At 36.6% G+C, this 25014-nt stretch overlaps 1 protein-coding gene across 8 annotated transcripts in view; it reads right to left on the reverse strand.

Annotated features, from left to right (window-relative positions):
* Positions 1 to 25014, reverse strand: part of SATB1 (SATB homeobox 1) — a 97852-nt gene that overhangs the window by 42434 nt on the left and 30404 nt on the right. For all 8 annotated transcript variants that reach the window (XM_051818499.2, XM_051818500.2, XM_070073219.1 and 5 more), the window contains 2 exons: positions 5916 to 6027; positions 3209 to 3663 (listed from right to left, as the gene is read on the reverse strand). In XM_051818499.2, the coding sequence (XP_051674459.1) occupies positions 3209 to 3663; positions 5916 to 6027 (567 nt within the window). The remainder of the gene's footprint in view (positions 1 to 3208; positions 3664 to 5915; positions 6028 to 25014) is intronic.

Below are 25014 nucleotides of genomic sequence, written 5' to 3' on the forward strand. Positions count from 1 at the left end.
AGCTTCATGGAACTTCAAAGCCCTCAGAGAGAAAATATGACTTGATGAAACCTCTCTCCTAAAAAGAAAACAGGCAGAAAAGATTACCGGCCTCTGTTGTTTTGTGAATTTTTAATCACATGTCCAGGTGAAAGACTATTTTCAAACTCTACCTACTATACTGGACTCATGCCAAGTAAGTTTTAAGTAGACACCATTTATCTCTGTCCTCTGGTAAGCTAATCGAGAACTGTCACATAGGGGTAATAGCACCTTTTTACCTTTTATTCAATAGCGATATGGATAGTGGACTTTTCTTAAATTACACTGTGAAGAATTATAGGAATACAGCAGCAATTTCTGTTAGACTTAAGCAGGCAAATTTCTCTCCACCACATAATTTACAGAACTCAAATTCAATAAAACATTACATGATGGACCATTACGGTTATCAGTTTTGAATAATCCATCTTCATTCTTTATTTTACTGGAAAATAAAGTGTGCCAAAGACCAGAGGAGGGGAAGAAAAAGGGAAAAATGCCAAAGTGGAAGCAGAATTAAACTCTGGGTTTTATTTAAAAAAAAAAAAAAACAAACAAAGGGCATTAAATAATATATTTTCTTGAATCATAACCTTTAAATAGTAGTATTACAGAGAGGTAAATTGAAAAGTATAAATCTAGAAGCTTTGGCAATTACTTTTAGCCAAAGGTTTCCATTAAAAAGACACCAAGTAGGCATTCTGAATGAATGACATTTGCAAAAAGCTGATGTGTTCAATAGCAATTAAAGAACATATGCCCATCAATTCAGGAGGAAAATTCCTTAAAGCAAGTAATTACATAAATTTCACCATAAATTTCCAGAAAAGGTAGAATTTAAAAAATAGTAACATGTGAAAGTCTTGAGAAGGTTCTATGTTAATTTAGGAAACCCTAGTAAGATGATGAGAAAATTCTCCATTAAGAATTGAAACCTGAAATCCAGGATTTTAAAGTTATAGAGAGCTGTCAATGACCAAAATAATTCTCAGTTCAAAGCAGTGCTATCTCTCATATTAATGTTTTAACATATTGTTTATAGGGTACAATGTATTTATGCAACCATATTATATAACTTTGCATTTGTATGTACATATTTTACATTAATTTTTTTAAAGTTGGAGTTGGAAAAGTACATTGTAAAACATGCACACAAATGTGTGATGTGCAATTTAACTCTGCAGAGCTCTTTGTCTATACATATGCATTAGCATGTGTATTTTCGTACTCCACACTCACACCATACTCTCACTCTGCACCTGCTTTTATTGAAATGCATACACTTTGAAATAAACACACTACATGCATTCATATGAATGCATAATCACTAAAATAAATGCAGCTGTGTGTGTGCGTGTCTGTGTGGTTTTTACATGCATGCTTGCGTGTGCAAACACTTGTTCTCAAAGAGTGAACACTTAAATATACATGTAAAATCACTCTTATTTAAATCAAACCGCTTTCAAGTATTGTTCTACATCTACTTCTACTGAGAAGTACCAATAGTCGATGTAAAGGTTTAAAACCAATCCCCTTTATAAACCAGGACTCCAAATAATTTTTTGGTAATGATTTTTCTCAAATTGACTTCATTAGTAAGGAGCTCTCTGTATCTAGCTACACCAGGTTTTCCTTCTCAAAAAGTCAGTTACTGTTTTTGATGTTAACTAGAGAAATAACTATTTTTCTAAAGAGATAAATATGGCATAAAAAGAAAAAAAAATTCTGTCCTTTCTGCATGACAAATCCTAAACATATTCATGTAATTTGTCTGTGTAAGAACCAAAAGCAGAACAAGGTCAACTCTTCATAGCAATGGCTATTACAATATAATCCAAAGCAAGAAAAAACTACAATGATGGCTGGTGGTGATTCTCTTGGCATTCTTCATCTTATAAAATACACTGTCCTTTGTGCTATAAGAAATAACTATTTGCTCAATTGAAAACCTATATATCTGTATGTAAATCTATGCCATTTGTGTCGATGTCAGTGTTGACTTAGTTTGTCCAATGTTCAATTCAACAAGCATTACTGGACTTTGATGTAGAGACTTATTTTTTGTCTAGTACTGAGAGCTACTAGTAGTTACTTTAATTACAAAACTAAAGCAAACTACCAGAAAAAGGAATATCTAGAGGGTTGCCTTTGATTCACTAATTTTATATTTTTAATAATTTCCCCCCAACTGAATATGGGTTTGGTACTAAATTTATCAGCTAATAGTGAACAGTTTTTAAACTGTAAAAATATAGAACTAGGTAAAACCATATAATTTTAACTTGAGACATAACCTTATACAACCACTCTTTTAAAAACAAATGATGTAGGAAAACACAGATGAAGAAACTTACAACACTGAATTAAAGGCTTTGTCAGGTCCTCTACCTCCCAATCTAGTCAAGGCAAGCCAAAAATAAGTCACAGCTGGGATTCTGCTAGGTATGGAAACTGCCAACAAAGAATTAATCCTAGAATATTTTTGTACCAGAATTTTATTGTTATAATTAAGTAATAAACAAAAAAATTAAATATATTTGAGAGGAAAGCATGAGACAGGCCAAAAACAAATAAAACAAATTGACAAAAGAAAGAATAGTGGTAAAACAAGAAAGTTAAAAAAATATTATGTCCTCATTCTAATCAAAGTTACAGTTCTTTTGGTTTTTTTAGTATGCCTTGGCCAAAAAGAAACATCATATATATCATTCTGCTTTCCAAAAAAAGTAAAAACACCTCATTCACAGTTTAATAGAATCAATTTGTCTAGGGCATCTCAAGTGACATATCTCATGATTCCTCGTATCATGTATCTCCTATTTTCCCATGTCCCTGTCAACATCTCCACAGGAATTTTCCCAGGAGGACAAAGGTGCTTTTACTACTAAGTTTATGGTTCCTTTTTATGAAGGTACAAGGTAGTGCCAGTTTGAAAGATCTTTGATATTTAATTTATTTTTTTCAAGTCCCCTGAATGGGGATTAATCTGTACATAGCATTCCCCTGATACAGACAAAAAAAGGAAGAATAAAATCTAAGTGCTACCTGCAACAAGCAACATGATTACATGAAGGAAAAGACATATGTTAGTACAGAATAAAAGAACAAACAGTATAAAGTGGACTAACAAATGGAGACAGAAAAGTGGAGAGAGAGTGGGACAATTTACACAAAGAACAAAACTGACCTGAGTTCTGTTAAAAGCCACACGTGCAAATACTGCCTGGGAGATTCCTGCGCGTTTCAGTTCATCACGTACCCACTGGTAGATTTCGGAAGACACCTCTGTGTTGGTTGAAACCTGTTGCTCCAAAGGCTTATTCATAGATCTACTGACAGGGGGAGGATGGTTCAAGTACTGTTGGTTTAAGGACTGCTGGGCTAAGAGTCTATTCACTGCATACTGCTGGTTCAGCAGCTGAGCCATCACCAGCTGCTGGTTGACCAACTGAGGACTGATAGGTGTTGATACAAGCCCAGGATGCAGGTTTGGAAGAGGGGTCCGGACAGAGGGTTGGCTGCCATGGGAAAGCTGCGCAGGGGACGGAGGCTGCTCGGCTGTGTTCCCTGGGACCGGCTGCTGGCCAAAGTTCACATGGTTGGCACCTTGCTGGGATAGTTCAGAAAGACTATCCATTTCAACTACAGTGGAAAAAAAGTAAAATCATGTTCAGTGAACAATGATGGACGCTGATAAGGATTCTGATAATTTTGTAAACAAGAGGAGACAGCAGGCACAGAACACACCAATGGTCCAAGGAAAGCAAGACAATTTCAAGATGGAACTCACCAGGCTGTGTGTGTGTTTTCCTCTTCTGAACAATTCCATAAACTTTGAAATTAGAAGAACATTCTGATCTCATTTTTTTTTAAATGTTATATTTACAACATAAAATAAAACATATACAAATTCTTTGCAACTAGCTTTAGGGTCAACTGTTATTCACTCTCACTTTTTACAACAGTACACTTATACACAATGTTTATTTTAAAATAACTTCTAAAAAATAAGCTAATGATGACAAATTACTAAAGAAAATTTACAAATATTTTCTCATAGTATATATTAACTTTTACACTGTAGGCCAAATATATCAAAGGAAAAAGATAATAGAAACTGTTACCAATGTTCAATTTTCAGAGTAGTGGATATAATAAATAAAAATGAGTATAATAACAAGTAATAACAACAGAGTGTATATTGAACAGTGTGCTGAGTATCTTATTTACTTCTAACCATGGGCATTAAGCATCTGTAACTATCTCTTAGAAGAAAGCAAGGTATTATATGGCAAGCCAGTAAGCCAGTGTTGCTAAGATCCAAATGTTTTTTCCAGAAGCTACCGCTATCACCAGAGACCAAAGATAAATCTTGTGAGGAAGGAGTGGAGAGTCATTCTGGTACATGGTAATGCTGTCATGATGGTCATGATGTTATAATTTATCCCCACTTCCCCAGAATAAATGCTTCTCCCTTGACTAGATCCCTCGGGTAGATTGGCTGAGAGTTAGCTTTTAAGTTAGTATGTCAATGCTTTGCTACTACAAGAAGGAGACTGGGTTGGTGCTCTTGTCCTGCAAGTCTGAGTATGGATCATAGACAAGTAGCTAAGTCTTTCTAAATCGTACACCACATGGCACTTCTCAAGTGTAGCCTCTAGTTTGACTTTAATCATCATTTCTCTGTTCATTAAATATGCAGGTTTTATATTTAGCAGAACTTACCATATTGCTATAGTCACTGATACATGCAAAATATAACTAAGAATTAGGGGAGAAACCTTCACTTTCTACCACTGATATCAGCCCAAGTGGGCCATTCACAGAGAATAGTAATTCAAGCAATTATTCCAAAAATGATGCATTGTCTTCATTACAGTCCTAAGCTATAAAAGGCAAAGAATCTGTTTTGGTAGATGGATGGCTTTTCTTCAAATATTAAAAGCTAAAACATGCTCAAAATTTGGGTTCTCTTGTCTCTTAAAATCTATAGGAAAAATTATTACTGTTGCTATTATTAAAAGAATGTAATGGAAGTAAACAGAAATAGACAAAGCAAGGCATAATGTTATGCATATTAAACATCCAGTTCCTCCATTTATTCTAAAATATATTATTTGGAAGGTACAAGTATGTGAAAGAAAACATTAATAGAAATTAAAACATTAACCTTAATCACAGTGTTTGCTTTTGTGAACACTAACAAACTCAATAGGGAGAAAATGCCATAATCTAAAATGCTCACATGCAATCTGTCATTTTACACTGAAAATAACTTTAATGTATTTCCTGTGTAACAAATACTGACCTAAAGTTACATGTTAAGATAGGATGTTATTTTGGAATTAAAACTTTAGAAATGATGCAATGATTTTTCTGGTAAAGAAATATGCCCACCAAAGCACTCATCTATGGAGACCAGGGGCTAAAGGTATGAAAATCACTTGATCTCAACTGTGGAAACTATAAATACAGTTTAATTTTATAAGCTTAATCTCCTTAAAAATTGGGTGTAAAAATAGGATCTTCCTATTTCTCTCAAACAAAAACAGAAAGCTTAAAAGCGTGATTTATCTCTGAGAGAAATCACAGCTAATATTAGTTATTCAAGGCTTGGTTAGGTCTTCACTGAGATGTTAAAAACTGACAGCTCCCCTCCTCACGCCTCGATTTCCTGCATGTCTGACAACCAAGTCAGTTTGGCTGATTTAAACACAAACATTTATTGAATTTAATTATCTCATTATACTCATACCCACTCCCCACCCTCAAAGAAACATTCTAAATTGATCTCTAATTGGGCAATCAAAAGACCTGGCTTTAGATGTGACTTTGATAAAACCCAAATGACATGTAATGGTATGTAGCCACTGCTGCAACAGTTTTTTGCTTACCCATCATATCTTTTGTCTTCTTGAAATGTTTGTACCACCTTCCAAATTCTTGACATTTTGCTGCTGAGACATTTGCATAGTAAGTGCTGTTCACAATGGAAGAAATCATACTCTGCATGAAGAGGGGGAAGAACATTTGTAATACATAGCAGCACAAGATGGAACACAGAATTGTAGAAACTATATTTTTTAAATCAGCTGAGTACCAATACATTCATTTCACACTTTAGCCTAAAGCTTTGACTTTTTTTTTTTTTTTTTTTGACAGGTAGAACTAGACAGTGAGAGAGAGAGACAGAGAGAAAGGTCTTCCTTCCGTTGGTTCACTCCCCAAATGGCTGCCACGGCTGGGGCTGCGCCGATCTGAAGCCAGGAGCCAGGTGCTTCCTCCTGGTCTCCCATGTGGGTGCAGGGCACAAGCACTTGGGCCATCCCCCACTGCCCTCCCGGGCCACAGCAGAGAGCTGGACTGGAAGAGGAGCAGCGGGACTAGAACCCGGCACCCATATGGGATGCTGGCACCTCAGGCGGAGGATTAACCAAGTGAGCCACGGCGCCGGCCCCAAGCTTTGGCTTCTTAAAATAAGACCATGCAGTTCTTATTTAAGTAGAAAGCAACAGTCCACTGAGACTAGTATAAAGCTATCAAATTCACAGACTTTTCTCTAAGCATTTATCAAATCTCCATCAATGTCATCTAATCCTAGGCTGACAAACTTTCACTGATCCCAATAAATCCAAATTCTTGAAGATGACTTTATGATTGCAACTCAAAAATACATGCTACTTCCAGGTTTAGTGACTGAACTCTCTCTACATCCTTACTACTCAAAGTATGCTCCAGGGACCAGCAATATGGGCATCACCTAGAAGCTTATTAAAAATACAGAATCTTGGGGCCAGTATTATGGCATATTAGATAAAGCCACCTGTGATACCAGCATCCCATCTGGGTTCTTGATCCTGTCCCGGCTGCTCCACTTCCAAGCCAGCTCCCTGCTAATGGCCTGGAAAAAACAGTGGAAGGGAGACCTGGACGGAGCTCCTGGCTTTGGCTTGGCTCAGCCCTGACTGTTGCAGCAATCTGGGGAGTGAACCAGCAACAGATGGAAGATTCATTCATTCTCTCTCTCTGTCTCTCTGTCTCTCAAGGACTCTTTCAAACAAATAAATCTTTTAAAAAAAGAAAGAAAAGAGAATCTTGGGTCTGAGCCCAAAACAAGGTATCTGCATTTTACCAAGATTCCCAAGGGATGCACATATACAATAAGTTTGAGAAACATCACTTGTACTTTCCATTCTTATTTGGATTTCAGTTAGAGCTGTGTTAACAACGTTCAAAAGTTAACATTACAACATTTGAGAATAAACAATCTATTCACAGAGATCTTCTATTAGATGAAAAACATTCTACAGTCTTACTGTTGGCTTCTACTAAAGCCTGAGTTTTGAATTTCAAACTGATCATATAAATTTATGCATTTCATGCCTACTAATATCTCCAGGATACCACAGAAAAGAAAATGACCTATTTTGTCACTTTTCTCTATTCCAGTCTTGAAAATACTCAAGCATTTAACACATAAAAATGAAGAAAAGAATGATTTTAGTGTATTACTAGGAGGAAGGTTTTTAAAAGTCATTTTCAACAAAGAAAAATGTTTTCTCCCCAGTAAATTTTGGTTATGGTTAATATCAGTGATGTTATTCATGATTCTTTTCGAACATAACACCCATATTCTCTAGTAGCAGCTAAATTAATTTCGTATTGAGTCTTAGAAATAATAAGACTTTGCAGCACCAATCCATTCCTCACCCTATGTGTCGAAAGAAGAGATTTTACATTTCAGACTTCAGTTCCTCTTTGGGGAAAGTTTACAGAAGGCAGTATTTGCAGACAAGCAGCAAACAACCAGAATGGCCAATTTGGGGACAGAAGTAATTTTATATCATTATCATCTTCTTTTAAATGGATACAGAAAATGATTTTATTCAACTTATAAATTAACAGGGAAATAGTAAGGTGTTAAAACCATTTTAAGTGAGAATCCAAAGCAGATACATATATAGAAATGCTTCAATGAATATAATAGACAATAGCTTTTTTGGTGGGATGGTTTACATCCCTATCTAAAAAAAAAAAATATGTTAATATACACAATCATTTGTATAACCAATGGTTTTCTAAATTTTGAAGAGTTTCAAAATAGCTCAAAGGCAAAGCTCAAAGTGCAGATCACTATAGAATGAGATAACAAGGAAGTATGCACTAGGTATACCTCTACCATTTAATTTTAAACTCCTAATTTAATATCAAGCACTTAATTTTGAAGTCTTCCATAATTTTGTCTGAAAGAATTCAGAAGTAAGGTGATATGAAAAAGTTAGAGAACACTGCATTATTAAATTTAATTATTACCATCATAGAAACAACTAACATTGAGTGCCTAAGGTGTCTGAATGTTCAATTTTATTTAATTTTCTGAAAAATTTTAGGTTAATATTTATTGTAGTTTTGTACTGTAACCCATCCTTACCCCACATAAAAGGAGGTGTTAAAGTTCAAACTTTGGGTACATGAGTGATATCTTATTTGGTAATATGGTCCTTGTAGATGTAACTAGGATGTACATTACGATGAGAATTAATGATGAGTGCTCAATCCAATATAGCTTTATAGCATTATCTTCTTTAAGCAACTTCTAATATAAAGTTCTTTTTGGTTATCATGTGCACACTTCCATGATATGTAAATTTGGGGGCTCTCTAAAGGAATTCCAGCGAAGGATAGTTAGAATTGTATTATTTATGTAAAACATGGCTATCATTCCTAAAAGGTACTTGTGATGAAAATTTTTTGACACTTCCTAGTTTATAGTCATTTTCGCCTTTCATTTCCCTAAAAAGGCATTCTTAATGTGCTCCTGATGCTCTGCCATTAATCCAATAGCTTGCAATTTCACTAAGAGCCTCCCACAGTCCACAGTGCAAAAAGACACTCAGTAAGGTTGCCAAAACCACAGAGATTACCTGATCCAGTTAACAATCCGTCAGTTGCAATCTCACTCGGTTGTAACAATGGATCAATAAAGTCAGACACTAATAAAACTATTAAGATCACTGATGGATAATGGTGATTCTGCAAATGGATGATAGTTGATATTCTTTCACTTTGGTCCAAATTTTTTTTTTTTTTACTGGCAGAGTGGACAGTGAGAGAGAGAGACAGAGAGAAAGGTCTTCCTTTGCCGTTGGTTCACCCTCCAATGGTCACCGCAGCCGGCGCACCGCGCTGATCCGAAGGCAGGAGCCAGGTGCTTCTCTTGGTCTCTCATGCAGGTGCAGGGCCCAAGCACTTGGGCCATCCTCCACTACACTCCCGGGCCACAGCAGAGAGCTGGACTGGAAGAGGGGCAACCGGGACAGAATCCGGCGCCCCGACCGGGACTAGAACCCGGTGTGCCAGTGCCGCAAGGCGGAGGATTAGCCTAGTGAGCCGCGGTGCCGGCCTTCACTTTGGTCCAATTTTTAAAAACTATTACTCTTTAGCCATTCTGACAGTTTCTTTTTTTTCTTTTTAAGAGTCCTCTTTGATTTTGTTCCTTTTTTTTTTTTTTTTTTTTTGGACAGGTAGAGTTATAGACAGTGAGAGAGAGGGAGATAAAGATCTTCCCTCTGTTGGTTCACTCTCCAAATGGCTGCTACAGATGGCTCTGCGCCCATCCAAACCCAGGAGCCAGGTGCTTCCTCCTGATCTCCCATGTGGGTGCAGGGCACAAGCACTTGGGCCATCCTCTACTGCCCTCCCGGGCCACAGCAGAGAGCTAGATTGGAAGAGGAGCAACTGGGACTAGAACCCGGTGCCCATATGGGATGCTGGCACTGCAGGCGAAGGATTAACCAAGTGAGCCACGGCACTGGCCCCTCTGAAGTTTCTTACAGTACATACCAAGGTACTTCAAAAAGTTTCAAGAAAATGGAATTATAAGTTGAGGAAAATTTTATTTTGGTCCAAAGAATTTTGGAAATTCACACAGAATTTTTTCATAATATGCACTTTCTGTAAACTTTCTGAAGATCCCTTATATGCAAATATTTCACATTTTTGGACCAAAATAAAGTTATCTTTTAATTCAACTTCCCATGAATCTTCTGAAGTACCCTCATACAAGTTTTTTTCATAGTTTATGTCCTCCTTTTTAGAAATGTATAGACTACCTAAATTTTGTTGCAGTTTTGGGACAAATATTCAATCCATTTCAGTTTGCCAACAGCTCTATACAATGTCGTTTGCTTTTTATTGCACATCTAATAGATGACTTGCTGGTATAACAGATAAAAAGATGGATAAGACATAGCCTCTGCCTACAAGAAATTTATTACTCATTAAGAAGACAGGTATATAAACACATTGTTTCAATTTAATGTGCTTTTGTACACCAAGGTTGGAAAATATACTGGGGGGGGGGGGGCGGGGAGAAGAACTCACATTGTTTGTGTGGGGAAAAAAGTCTGAAGTATTTTTATAAAGCTAGAGCCCATATGTAATAGTGCTATGTAGTTCATTATTATCCATATGTAGAAAATAATATCCATATGTGCATTATAGTCAAAGCTTCTCTCTGCCCTTGTTTAACCCTAAATTGGTAGGCTCTGTCCTCAAGTGATTTTTCTGGATGGTTTCTACACTGTCAAGTGCTATGTACTTAGGAAACTCTGATTAATGTAAATATTAGTCTAAGCAAGACATAAATCAAAAGGCTAGAAGACAGGTTATGCACACCAAAGTAACGTTCTGTTTTCTCCATCTTTCTATGCTTTTGGGGGTCTGGGAAATATTGCAGGTAACCTTGTGTCACTTCTATCTTTACTGGAGCAATATTCATCATCTGTACAATTACATTGCTCATATAGCCACTTCATGAGGTCTGTCTTTTCCTTGTGTTGAAATCTTTATTGACGACTTGGGCATGGCAACTGAGAACACCAGTGACTTCCAGTGGCAGGGAGACATACCCCTGAACCTTGCAGTGTACATCACTTCCAAAACTGTAATCTTGAATTTGGAAGAAAAAAAAACACAAATCATTTTGATAATACAAATAAGAGAAAGTCAAGGTTAGCAGTACTTTTCTAGGTGGTGGAGGATGTAGAGAGGGTGACCAAGTTCCATGTGTTAAAAGAGAAAGGCTTGGGATTCTCATGCCAGTCAAAAAGCAGTACTAGCTTAAAAAGACTGCACTAAACTGTGAGTCCATACAGGTCTGGGTTACAGTATTATTTTCCAGCCCAATGTCTGGCATATATCAAATATGCATTAAATGTTTGTCTGACAAATCAAAACAGAATACAAATAAATCTGCATTCAAGTGAAAGATATGTCACACACTGGAGGTGTGACTCGTGTCAATTAATGGATCGTTTGATCACAATTCACTATGCTGATTGGGAAAGACGTTAGCATTCGTCTCATAGGGTTATTTTGGGAATCCATTCATTCAGGTATTTTTTTTAATTCATTCAACAGATATTCATTGAACTCCTACTATGCACCAAGCAGTGGACAAGTCAGTAGGAAAATAATGACTTGAAGAGGCACACTATCTACCCTTGGACAGACAATAATAATGGATGTGATGCAATTAGCACAGAGCCTGGAATATATCAAATATAGACTTAAGAGATGTTAATTACTATGACAACCTTCTGCCTCTTCTTCATTGGGCTTTCACTGTATGATCACATTTCAGATCAGTCGACTATGCTTTAAATAAGACGAATATCAGATAACATTTCCAAATGATACATTTTAAGTCACATAAATTTTCATATGAAGAATGAAGAGTGTACTAATTAAATTATTAAGTCACAAGTCGGGGATAACAACAGAAAATACCAGGGGAAAGTATTCCTATTTGTTCTATTATTCTAATTTCGTGGTATTTCCTGAAGCCGGCCTGTGTCTGTGCGCAACACCAGGAAGATATGCCCCACCCCCTAATGTGGAGGCTAGGCTTGTGCCCTGCCCTCTCCCATCTCCAGCTAACAGCTGCTCATTCCTCAGGATACATCTCTGGTATCCTTGCCTTTGCCATGCACTTCCTCACTTCCCAAGCATCCTGCAGATAGTGCCACCATAGCACCACTCCCATTGTGTTTATTTTCTTACTAGACTGTGAGCCTTATCTCGATACAGCCTGGACGCATCACAGGGCTGGGCACATATCAGGTGATCAATAAGCAGTCACCGAAAGTCACTGCAGGCCAGCAGAATATCCACCTCCCTTTTTCTCTTTAAAGGTAAAAGGTAATGGCAATTTAACTGTCACATGAATCTTTCAAATCCATCACTTTTGGCTGTCATTATGATAGAATCACAGTTTCAAGAACCTATGTTCATTAATTTGCAAGAGATCCCTTCCCAGGTTTTTCAAAATATATCCACACAGATGTCTCGGAAGTTGCAGTGCTCGCTGGTTGTTATTCCAGTTCTCTCTCTGTGTCTATTTATATGAGCTCTCCAAAGCACTTTGAAAAACACACAACTTGTATGGCAAGTTTCCTATTCAGTGGTCGGTCTGTATAAAAATCAACGTTCAGGGAATAAACGAATCCAACCGACAAAACTCAAGCGGTTGAAATCCCAAGTTCAAATTCTATACAGCACACCAACCAATAAATAGGCCACAGCTTTCAGTGTTGGGAAATACAATTGGAAAGTCGGCAGAAATTGGCTGTGGGTCTCATAACCCCAGTGTGACACAATATTCTCATCCTAGGAGCCAAGTTGTAAGCTTTTCTAAGATCCATAAAGCACATGTCTACTCCCTATGAGGAGCTTCAGTGCTTTCTGAGAGTCTGCTGAAGTTCTGATCTGAAAGAATGCCATCCTCACAGAAACCCCAGTACTCTAGAATGATACCATCTGCCACAGGCTGAGCTTCCTTTTCAGCCAAATACATTATTTATAACCTTTCTAATTGTGAAAAGGTAAGGGTAATTTTTTCTAAAGGCTGACTTAGATATAGTTAGAACATTCTGAACCTTTGCTCTAAAATCTGCAAGTCTTTAAATATGAACAAACAAAAAATACAAGGAATTGGTTGAGGTTATATAATTGCTGAAAATGTTATGTTCTTTCAAACCCCTGCTGGAATACCACATACACTATAGGCATACATTTATAACACATTTAGAACATGGAGGAAGGTAAGTTTTATTTTTTCACTCGGTCACCTCAGGAACAATGAATACACAGGTTCTGGGAGGGGTGAGGTCAGCTCAGAAAAGGTCCTTCAGCTGGGGAAAGACAGTGATCTGATTCCTCTCAAAAATGCTTTGTTGTGCCTTTAACAACAACCAAAAAAAACCCACCCCAAAACAATGCTAATCAGGTTATTCAATCATTTAAACCAAAACTGTTCATGCTTTTCTGCCAAATCAACCAACCACAGCAAAATCTGTTATCTCTGATTGCTCAGCTTCCAGTCAAAAAACAGTTAACCCCCACTATACCAAAAGTTTTCCAAAATACCCTCAGAGCTCTGTGCGCTCACAGAGAATAAAGAGAAAACCATGCCATCTTTAAAGGGTGACTGGAGTGCTGTACTGTATTTGCATATTACAATATACTCTAATAAACTAAACCGTCTGCACAAGAAGCCAGCAGCTCCCTTGCATTTCGTGTGATCTTCACACTTGCTTTTTGTGCACTGTTTTTTTTTTTGTTTTTTTTTTTTTTTTAAAACCAGAACTGTGGTATCGTGATCAAAACTTACCAAGGACTTGCTGATGGGTAACTGAAGTGGGAGCAGGTAGTGAGAGTATCTACAAAATGGTGGTTCCCTATGTTTAAAGCTTTCGGGCTCCCTCAGCAGAGAGGGCAAGGGCTACAACATCTTATTTACACAATTATCTAAATACGATTAAACAGCTGATGGACAAATATTAAACTGGAAAATGTATAGTCATTTCAGCTTAATGTAATCCTCTTTCTGTAAACACCCAAGATGATTTTTTTCAACCAGAACAGTCCTGACATCTCATAAGCCTAAGGGTGAATAGCAAGAGATTGTTTTTGATAGTTATAAATATTCAAAAGACATGCAGACCATCTGCTTTCATAATACAGGTAAAGCAAGACTGAAATGGTGACTGCTGTATAAAAATGATTCTTTTAACAAAGTCTTCCTCTCCTCGAAAACTATAAAGACAGATGTCAAAAACTGTTTACACAGAGCAATCAGGAGCGTGCAAAATGTAATATTCCTTTTACACACAGTGCTTGCTAAAGAGATTTTTTTTTTCTTTTTCTTCCCATCTGTGTGTTGCAACACATTTCTACAAGTTAAAAACATTTTTTTCAAACAGAGATCTCATGAATACCCAAAAACATGCTATCTGGTTTCTGAATGCTAATTAATTTCAACTAAGGAATCTGAATATCTTTTTCTGTAGGAAGGAATGTATGTTTTGAATTGGAATACTCTAGAGACAGCAAGGGGAATAATCTGGCACAGGTTTACAATTCTATAAGGCAAATTTCATGGTTCTACCTTGTCTATGATACCTTGTCTACCTGTTATGCCCATGTTTTAAATGAAAGCATATCATTGCTAATGTCTTTGGCATAAAGTCTAAAACAATTGTTCTCTGAAACAAATGCCTGCACATGCAAAATGTGTATCAAAAAAACGTTTAACTCCTCAGTTTAGGCAAACTGACATCTGAAGCCCTATAGTTAATTTTCAGAGCTAAAACCAATCTTGATAGAAACCTTCTTATGTCCTATATTAATGGCACAGAGGCATTAAGCACTTTTTAATAATTTTCAATAAGATAAGCATTTACTGAGCAATCTGTCAAACCACTGGCTTTTTATTATAACTTTATTTTTCGAGAAGTACAATGTCACACACTTTGATCTCCCTCACCTCTGTGCAAGACCTGTTTGCTTATGGCCTGAATTCTTATAGCAGTTTTTCACATGCTGTGGAAAAGCCAAAAGCGAAACTTTAACTTCCGATCAACTTCACATTCAAATACAATTGAACTGACTCTATAATTCAAATATAATTTTAATAGAGATTCTCTGCAAATGGAGTTTTCTTTTAATCCCAAAGGACATCAAAGACTACAAACATGCTCTAAAAGGCATATGAGATACTGAAAGAGGATTAAGTGTTGAAAATTAACAGGTAGTCCCCATCTGGTATTTGGGGGTGGGAAGGATGGGAAATGGGCTTCAACTAATGCAGCGAATGGTAGGATTTCTAAGTGTAATATTCTGTTTGTGCTTGTTAGCTTATGTTCCCCAGATCTTTCCCTCTGGATCCTCTATTGCTTTCTCTTGGGCAATACAACTGGGGCATATTCTGATTCTCAATTTGTTGAGAACAGACTAATCACTTCTAAATTTTACTTAAACTCCAAGTTGTCAGTTATGACTCTTGCCATCTTGATCAATCCCAGTGCCTGGAAATGGCATTTCCACACAAAATAACCCTGGCACATCACTAAAAATGGAAACTCAGCACAAAGTTCTGAAGGAATACAAAAGGAAGCACAAAGAAACATATCCAACTCTATTTTAATTTTCCTGCTACATTTCCTAAAGGTGAAATGTAGGCGGAAAATAAAAGTCCAGAAAAAAGATCTCAGAGCAAAGATTTTTATTAAATATCCAATTCATAACTTCTAAAGGAAATGTTGGTTCAGTTTATCTGGTTCTTCTAAATTACTAAGGTAATTTTATGTAATGCCCTGATATCTTTTGACCAGATTCTCTTATTCTGTCCTTTTGTGTAAGTACATATCTAGATTTTTCTATACCTATATCTTCTTATCAAACAAATGGACTTTATTAGTAAAGAAATTATGCGATATTTAATTTAAAATGTATTGTTATTAAGGGCATGTAGTATTTAAAATTAACTGCATGCAGAGGCTATAATACACAAGGGGACTGGAACTAGATCATCTCCATCAACCCTTCCAACAGCTTTAAGAGTCTATGAAATCTATGTGTCTTCCCAAACTGAGTGACTAATGAAGAGTCAATTATAATATACATCATTCCTCTCCAGGTACTCTCGGTGTAAGCACCAACTAGAGATTTACTTTTGAGAAGGTGACAGTCCCTGAGTACCTTACTTACAATATGATTATTAAAAATATACTTGTTAAATATTACACTAATATAAAAATTTGACAAGCTTTTCATTACATAAATCTGAATTCAATGGCTTTTGATTTTATAGTAAAAATTAGTTCTGAACATTATGAATCTTAAGCACTCTGAACCAACTTACATACTTGAGGAATGCTTGCTAATTCTCAGATGCCCTTGTGTAGTTAAACCTCTCATCTCCACAGAGATTAAAATGTCTAGTATCTGTGCTTAAAAGTAGAAGGAGGGGCCAGAGCTGTGGCATAGTGGTAAAGCCATCACCTGCAGTGCCAGCATCCCATATATGTGCCAGTTAGAGTCCCAGCTGCTCCACCTTGATCCAGCTCTCTGCTATGGCCTGGGAAAGCAGTAGAAGATGCCCCAAGTCCTTGGGCCCCTGTGCCCATGTGGGAGACCTGGAAGCAGCTCTTGGCTCCTGGCTTCAGATTGGTGCAGCTCCAGCTATTGCAGCTACCTGGGAAGTGAACCAATGGATGGAGTCTCTCTCTCTCTCTCTCTCTCTCTGCCTCTCTGCAACTCTATTTCAAATAAAAATAAATCTTTAAAAAAAAAGTAGAAGGGAAAAGATACCAAATTTATGTTAAGTGGCAGAAGTCCTAAGAATAGCCTTTTGAACAAATTCTAAGCTGGGGTGAAAACAAGAACTAAGCTGCATTGAACAATTCAATTTTCCAAAAGTAAATACTAGAAGTAGACTCTGCAACTCTGCACAGGAGACTATGTATTCCTGCTTCGTGCTCTCCATGTGAGCACTATTAGATTTTAGCCATATTGCCTAGAAATGGGGGTATGTGGAGCAGGGCGAGGAGGAATACCATGCTGGCTTTTCGCTTTGTTCGGCATCACTGGGAATCTCATGAAACCTATGGAGGCTCTGGCCTCTACAAAGTGGCTTACAACTCAGGGTCTACATACACCCCTGGAAGCCTGTCATAGGCCTGGTCCGTGTACCACATTCAGATCTGCTCCAAGACTTCATGGAGGTTTTGAGCTACATTACATCCTTGATTTCTGTGTTGTTGTCACTGTTAGCTTATAGCCAAGAATTTTCATGTCTACTAAAAAATATGTATAAACCAATGTCACCTCTGGATTCTGGATTGAGCCATAAGGAAAAACTCAAAATTATCGGTCTTCATCTCAATCAATATCATGAAAATCCTTCACGGCCTAGGAAAATGTCATCTTCTGGTACTCAGCTCTTCAGTAGGAGTTAGGGTGGAATGGTAAAAATGTACTTCATCAAGTAAAGAGCTTGGTCCATCAGTGGATGCCCGAGACCAGGGGGGTGGGGAGCACAAACCAAGTCCAAAGCCTATTCCGGAAGAGCTGGACAGTTATCTGCACTTGCAGCTCTCTCTCTATTCAGATGATTCTGGACCTTGGTACAATGGACTTGAAAACATTGCATGTTTATGGCCCTACCTGGAGTATCCAATGCCAAATATGGACTTTAGAACACCAACTGAAGAATGGGCATTATGAATGAGCACGGGGTGATCCTAGCAACATTTCCACGTTGGCAGCATCAGGATCTTTGTCTATAAATCACTTGACACTGTTACCAAAATCTCTATTTTTCTCTTAAATATGAGAAGAAAATGGACAGGCAGAGGTGACAGTCAAAAAGTGTTTAGTCTGTCTCTGTAACTCTGCCTTTCAAATAAATAAATAAGTCTTCAAAAAAGGGGGGTGGGGGTAGGGGTTATATCCCATATGGGTGCTGGTTTGAGTCCCACTTGCTCTACTTCCAATCCAGCTCCCTGCACCTGGGAAAGCAGCTGAAGGTGGCCCAAGTGTTTGAGCCTCTGCGCCCATGTGAGACACCTGGACGACGCTCCTGGCTCTTGGCTTTGGCCTGGTCCAGCCTTGGCCTTTGTAGCCATTTGGGAAGTGAACCAGGAGATAGAAGATCTCTCTCTCTCTCTCTCTCTCTCTCTCTCTCTCTCTCCCCCTTCCCCCCACCCCACAACTTTGTGTTTCAAATAAATCTTTTTTTTAAGCATATGTCTCAAATATAACAAAAATTTGAGACAAAATAGAAATCATTAGATTGAAATACATGTTCAATTGTGGAAGAAAAAATTTAAATGTGCATAGAAATGCCAGAAATAATTGGTTAAAGCTTGTAGTTAACGGTGATGTATAATTAGGTCTTATTGAGCAGTTTTTAGATGTTTGGTCCCTTGTACCTCTCAGACTATTGTTTTACTTATAAACATGTAAGTTTTGTACATATATCCAGGAACTTTATAAAATGAGCAAAAATGTGAGAAAGTTTAGAGCATCAGGTTTTCTCAGAGAAAAAAAAATGGTAATTAACTTACCCTTGGTTAGGTAAACTAAAAACTGCAGGATTAAACATAAAAGGAAAGTATTATGTCAGGGAATATGCTAAAAAGAGTATTCATAAAGTAGTACTAATAAAACTGCTGACATCTTGTATTGGTTTATGAAACAAATATGGTGTAAATCCTATGAGGTTGTTTCAGTTTAACGAATATTCCCGAGTTCCTACTACCTGCCAGGACGGTCACAGGACTGTGATGATGAATAAAGGTTAGTTGCTTTGGGATAATCAATTACAACATACACAGTCCAGTTAGCCTACAGAGAATTTCAAAACAATGTGGAAAATGCTGTCTATTATGGGTGAAGAAAGGGAGGAGACAGATAATTGGGTACTGGGACTGGGGTGAAGGTGAAAAAAAGGTTCATACCCTGATGACAGTCCCATGAAGCACCTTTATTCTTTGATTCTCAAGTCTAAACTATCATATTTGATTACGTTGCCAAATTAAAGCACAAGCCTTGAATTCTTCCCTACGACAGAACTTTATACTGACTATAGGAATGGTACTAAAATTATCCCTTGAAGGTGAGAATGATTTGAAATATAGTCCTTTCATTTTTTCCTTTTCCAGTAAAAATGAAGATTGCATTAAAATATCTTACGTCTCAACAACACTTCTCAGAGAAACCAGTACTATTATCTTCCCACTGTACAGATGAGGACACTGAGGCAAGGACAAGTCAGTTCATACAACTGGTCATGACACGGCTCACATTCCTGACTCACATAACACTTTTGAGCCTACTAATTAAAGGAGTGACAAAATGAAGTCACTGAAGGTATACATCCCCTTAAGAAACAGTCCCCTTAAAAAGTAAAAATCAAGCTTTAACCTATGTGAACATAAGCCAGGAATTTTCAATATAGAGGAAACTCCCATTGTTAACACTCATTGCCAGTTAACTTTATATTTTTTAACTACCTAGGAATAAATGCTGAATTGATAGTAAGATGTGACAAACTTGGAACTGTCAGTGGTACCCAATAATGAAGTAGCATGTCTTGTTATCCAGATAAGAATGTGATCTCAAATGGTACTAGCAATTAAAGCCTTAATCTCTTCTTAACTTCCAATGTATCATCTGGTTTGCATCTTTAACCCCTCTGGGTAAACTAAATCACATTAGCATTTCTAAGGGAAAATATTATAATGCAAAAGAATCAATATTTTTTTAAAAGAAAAGATGATGACTAAAGACAAAAAAGAATGGGAAAGAGGGGTAAAAAAAAAAAAAAAAGACTTACAGTCAGCCACCTTCTCTACAAAGAAGAATTCTGCAACCTTATGAATTGTCCATGATGAAATCCAGCACCCCATAATACTACATATTAGAACACAATGCAATCTTATATTTCTATAGCGCCCTTCATGCAAGCATCCCAGGGTGCTTTACAATCATTATGAGTTAAAATTAAAACTGAAGCACATACAATTCCTAATAGAATCATTTTAAAAATGCTAAACAGAACAAATAACTTTTAAGTCTAGATTTAACAGTCCCAACAGCCAGAGCGTTCCGTACTTCAATTGCCAATGAGCTGCAGAACCAGGGCTGCGGCTCTCCCCTGTTATGTTAAAGGCTCTCTTATGTTTTTTATACCCAGAGCATGTTATAATCAAGCAGTTTCCAATGAAAGAAGGAAAAATTGGATGTACGTATCCGTTTGTTTAGATTATTCTGAATTTCGGATTTGTGTTTGTTTGTTTATGAGTTTGTCTAAGGCCCATATCTGGCATGAAATAAAACAGATTTTTAAAAGCAAATCCAGATGAAGTCCAACTTGAAATTTAAGTAGTAATTGAGAAAAAAGATCTCAAAAAAAAAAAAAAAACCACTTGAAAACTAGCCCTGCTTTAGCAGAAATTAATTTGATTAGGATGATTTGGTTAAACTCTTTTAAATAACTAGAAAATAGCTTTAATAGGCTTTCTCTCAGACCATGTCTACTCCTAAGTCTCAAAAATATTTATTATTCTACACATCAGATAAGAGAGAGAGGGAATGCTCTGATGATATGGTAATTTTCCCCGCGTTAGTGATTTTGAGGTCAAAGGAAACCTGTCCCTATCTAAAACAAGCCATAGGTAAAAATCTAGTAAGTGAGAATGAAGTACTAGCATGCTGTTGAGCACTATTTAAATTGGCATGGTTTAAACTTCTTTATGTTTTACCATTGTGAAAATATAGTGGCTATAAAATATTTGAGTTCAATCCATTTTAAGTTAGATGCTTTATTAAGTTTGGCTTTTTTGATTAATATATCTGAAAGGTTACAGAAAGCTAACATCAAGCTACTGTAAAACCCTTATGTATCTAAATCGGCTAAAAATGAGCCTGATATATTAGATTCAAAAAGGAAAACCTGCAATTTGGAGAATACTTCTATTGTAGATTAGATGTATCATAATATTAACACAGAACAGACATCTCACTAAGTTGAAAGAGGAACGAGAATGATGTCATGACTGGTTGAAAAGGAGACAAAAAAAATTATTTGATTGTAAGTCTTATAATTCACACAACTACCCATAGAACAGTTTGGTTCACCATTTTCTTTATGGATCTACCATTAATGCAATTGCTGGAAATGGTAATAATATCCAATTTGTACAAAGTAGTTCAGTGTCTGACAAAGCAGATGTTCATAACCTCGGATTCCCACGGTCAGCAGGCTAAGAATTAGGGAACGTTTGCAATTTTAAAAAGGAAAGATCCTTCATGAAGCTTTACCCTAAAACACACAGTGTTTAACCACAAGATGTATATAACCTTATGCTGGGAAAGGGCAAGTACAAAATCCTCCAAGCACATTTCAAATATGAAATTTCTATTTTTAAAGGTAGCTACCAGTTATATTCTTGTCCATCAGATGAGGTCAGTCTGATGACTACGGTCTGTACTTTCAAATAGACCCAAGAAATTTAACTGCCCACTTTTCCAATAAAAATGCCTAACATTGCCTTAAGGTCTAAATGAAAGGACTATTCGCTCAATTCTATCTACCAATCTTGAGGGTGTAGAAAAGAAATGACTATACAGGGTTACCTATCTAAACCTTCTGGAAGCTCCCAAATGCAAGATTATCCCACACGTCAGCTCCATGGTCTAAATCACTCCCTTATATCCTAAATTAGGGGCATGAAATGATGGCACTTTACAACCAAGTCAATATACAAAAAAAAAAAAAAAAAAAAAAAATTCAAAGACACAAAAGTAAAACACATGTTAAATGTATTGAAAACACAAAGATAATTGGAAAACTACAAGTACATAAGAGAAATAAAGTGTATTGTGATAATGAAATACATCAAATTAATATGAGAAAGGCTTATTCTTTTTTTCTTTGTAAGCTTCTTTTATCTGTTTATGCGACCAAGAACGATGCCTGGTTAAGCTCCCATCATGGGGGTATGAAGTCTTATTCTCCACTTTAATAGCTACATACCCATGGACATTCATCTAAATATTCTATGCCTCAGATTTCTAATTTGAAAATGGACGAATAGGGTGAGAGAGGCACTCTTCACATATCAAAAGCACTAAATGAAAGCTAGCACCATTTTTTTTCAGCTATTAAGAGGTGTTGTCCTTATTGCTACATAGAAAATAGGCTACATGGCACATGACAGCCCGTCAATGTAGTGAGTGAATGTATGAATACATGAACAAATTTCACAGGCTAAGCTTTCATGTAAAATACAATATATGAATAATGATGTATTAGAAATATTAAAACATGTTATTTCAGTTCATTTTGGAAAAAAGTTTGCTTTAAAAAATTTCTATAACATAGATTTTTAAACTATTGCTCCAGTGTTACTGATAAAACATACTGAAAATCAACAGAAAACTTAACTTTAATAAATGCCTATGGAAATGACTGTCAAGTGTCAGAGACTCAGCCTGGTTAAAGACTAAGCTTCAAAAGGGCAGGATAGTTGGGTTTTTTAAAATCTTTTTCCAGATGTTTCAGGAAAATTAAAATTGAGAAATTATCTTCTTCGGTATTACTTTTAAGTAGAGTGTTCAAATTTAAGTTTATCATATATATTTTTTGCTACTTTGAAATATAAATGACAATTCCCACTCACTTTATGTAGGACTTGGCTTGGAGATACCTTCTCCCCAGGTGAGAGATGAAATAGAAAATAACCCAATGTCTTAAAAATGCGACAGGTGTGATGTGTTCTTGCAGCATACATACGTGCATATGGTGAAGGGAGAAGGGGTAAAAATGCACATAGCAGACTACCATCTCCCAAGAATATCTGACTTAAACATTTTTAGTAGGAAGACATGAGGTCGGGGTAAGTAATGCTTGACCTTTTCCTTATGGTACTTTTAAAAGATCAATCTATCCATGTATCAGAATTTATCCAGTGTTTAAATTCAATTTGTAGGGCAGGCACTTAACCTAGTAGCGGATAAGACGCTAGTTGTGATGTCTGCATCTCACAACTGAGTACCTGGGTTTGATACCTGGCTCCACTACCAATTCCATTTTCTTGCTATTGCAGACCCTGGGAGGCAGTGGTGATGGCTCAAGTAGATTGCATCCCTGCCACCCACAGAGGAGACCTGCATTGCATTCCTACTCCTGGCTCCAACCCCAGCCTAGTCCTGGATTTGCAGGCATTTGGGGAGTGCAGGGGAAGACTCCTCTATCAGTATCGTTGCCTCTCAAATAAAGAGGGAAAAATAATTTTCTGAAACTAAAGGAAAAACTAGCATCAAAATTCAATTTTATTATACACCAAAATATTTACTTTTTTTAACTTTCAATTTACCCTCCAAATCAGCAACCTCTGAAGTCTCAAAGCTATAGGTTTTCTTGCACCTGACAGGTTTCACTCTTTCCTGTTTAGTTGAAGTTCAGAATGCAACACACAATTACCTAACCACATCCACTGAAAAAAGCAAAAGCCAACAACATAACACCCAACCTCCAATCTATAATGACCTAAGACTTTTAAAACATTTTGCAAAAATAAGCAAAATACTTGGGCAAATTTATGATAGGAAAGCAGTATCAGAAATAAAGGTATGACTGCAAATCCAATCACATGCTCACCTACAAAATTTCTGCAGCTGAAGAAAACCTTGCACATATCAAATAAAACATTGCACCAAAATGTTAGCATTCATTTTTAAATCAATACTTAAAAATTATCATTGGGCAAGGACATAGGCTTAGCAAATCAGAACTTTTGGGTCAGTCATTAACCTTGAATTTAATCTTTAGGGACATTGACTCCTTCCTTTGTCAAAGGAGGTGGCTGGGAAGGATAATCCCTTCTAATTCTAAGAATCCAGGTCCAATGGCACATTTGATTAGCAGGCGTTAGACAATCCTCCTAAAGGGGCTTGAGGCAGGCATCAACATCCACGGCAAATTCCTGGTGACTTCCCATTTCCTCCTAACCCTCTACCCTACACAGTGGTCTGCTTGCCTACAGGGTGGACTTTCTACTAACCATAGTATTTAGGAGAACTGTGGCCATACTTGACACTGAAATAATTTATTATGCTAAACTAAACACTTAATGTACAATAAAATGTATACACTGAATTGTAGGCAAAAGCTCTTACATGAATGAAACAAAACTCCACAGGAGAAGTAAAGCCTTAATACAGAACACATTTTGGATGAAGGCCTAACTTACGGAGACTGCACCTTAGGTTAAATCATTTTAGAGAGAGAAAAAAAAAATAAACAAGTGAAAAGTAGTTTACAATAAAAACATTCTTAGTTCAGTATCAGATTTATGGACTCATTCTTGAGAAATGGGTGACGATACAGTCAAACATAAAATAATGGCTTCAATCAGAGAACAAGTTAAATTTTTTCATAATATTAAATATTAATTTCAAATATTTGCTACCACTCACTTCTAGACCACCCATAAATTTTTTGAAAGTTTTTTAAAAAGAAATAGAGATTATAATTATAACCGTTGGTGGAATTATAGCCTACTCCCATCACCTAACAATTACAGAGGAATCTCGAGCTACACCAGGCCACATGTTTGTCTGAAGACCTTGCTGTGGAAATTCATCAATGCACGACTACAAAGCCAAGTCCCGCATTTCACTTTGTCATTCTGTTTAATGTTATAATAGCCTATGTTCAATTCATTTCTTATGACAACATTAAGTAAATTCACAATTATATATGTAAGTTATAGTGAGGTGGAGCTTACTGGCTGCATGTTGATATCAATTAGCAATTAGTTTTCACTGTCTGTATTCGCATTTACACTAGCATCCCCTTCTCCAGCTCATGGTAAATATCTTAAGTCTTCGTCTAAATCTACTTCCAAAAGTCAGTGGAACACCGAGTAACATGAAAATATGCAAAATTCTGACAATGTGTGTTTAATTATGTTTTAGCTCTGAGTTTAATGTTTATTTCTAGATTATTTCAAATTTTCAAATGCTACTGATAAAATAACATGTTATCTGGAGTTGTCTGCAAACACAAAATCCCAGCAATAATGGTCACCTTGCTTTATTATGTCATTCTATTGATTTGACTGTATTCAATTAATTTAAATT

Source organism: Oryctolagus cuniculus, chromosome 4 (genome assembly GCF_964237555.1).
Source record: "Oryctolagus cuniculus chromosome 4, mOryCun1.1, whole genome shotgun sequence".
NCBI lineage: Eukaryota > Metazoa > Chordata > Mammalia > Lagomorpha > Leporidae > Oryctolagus > Oryctolagus cuniculus.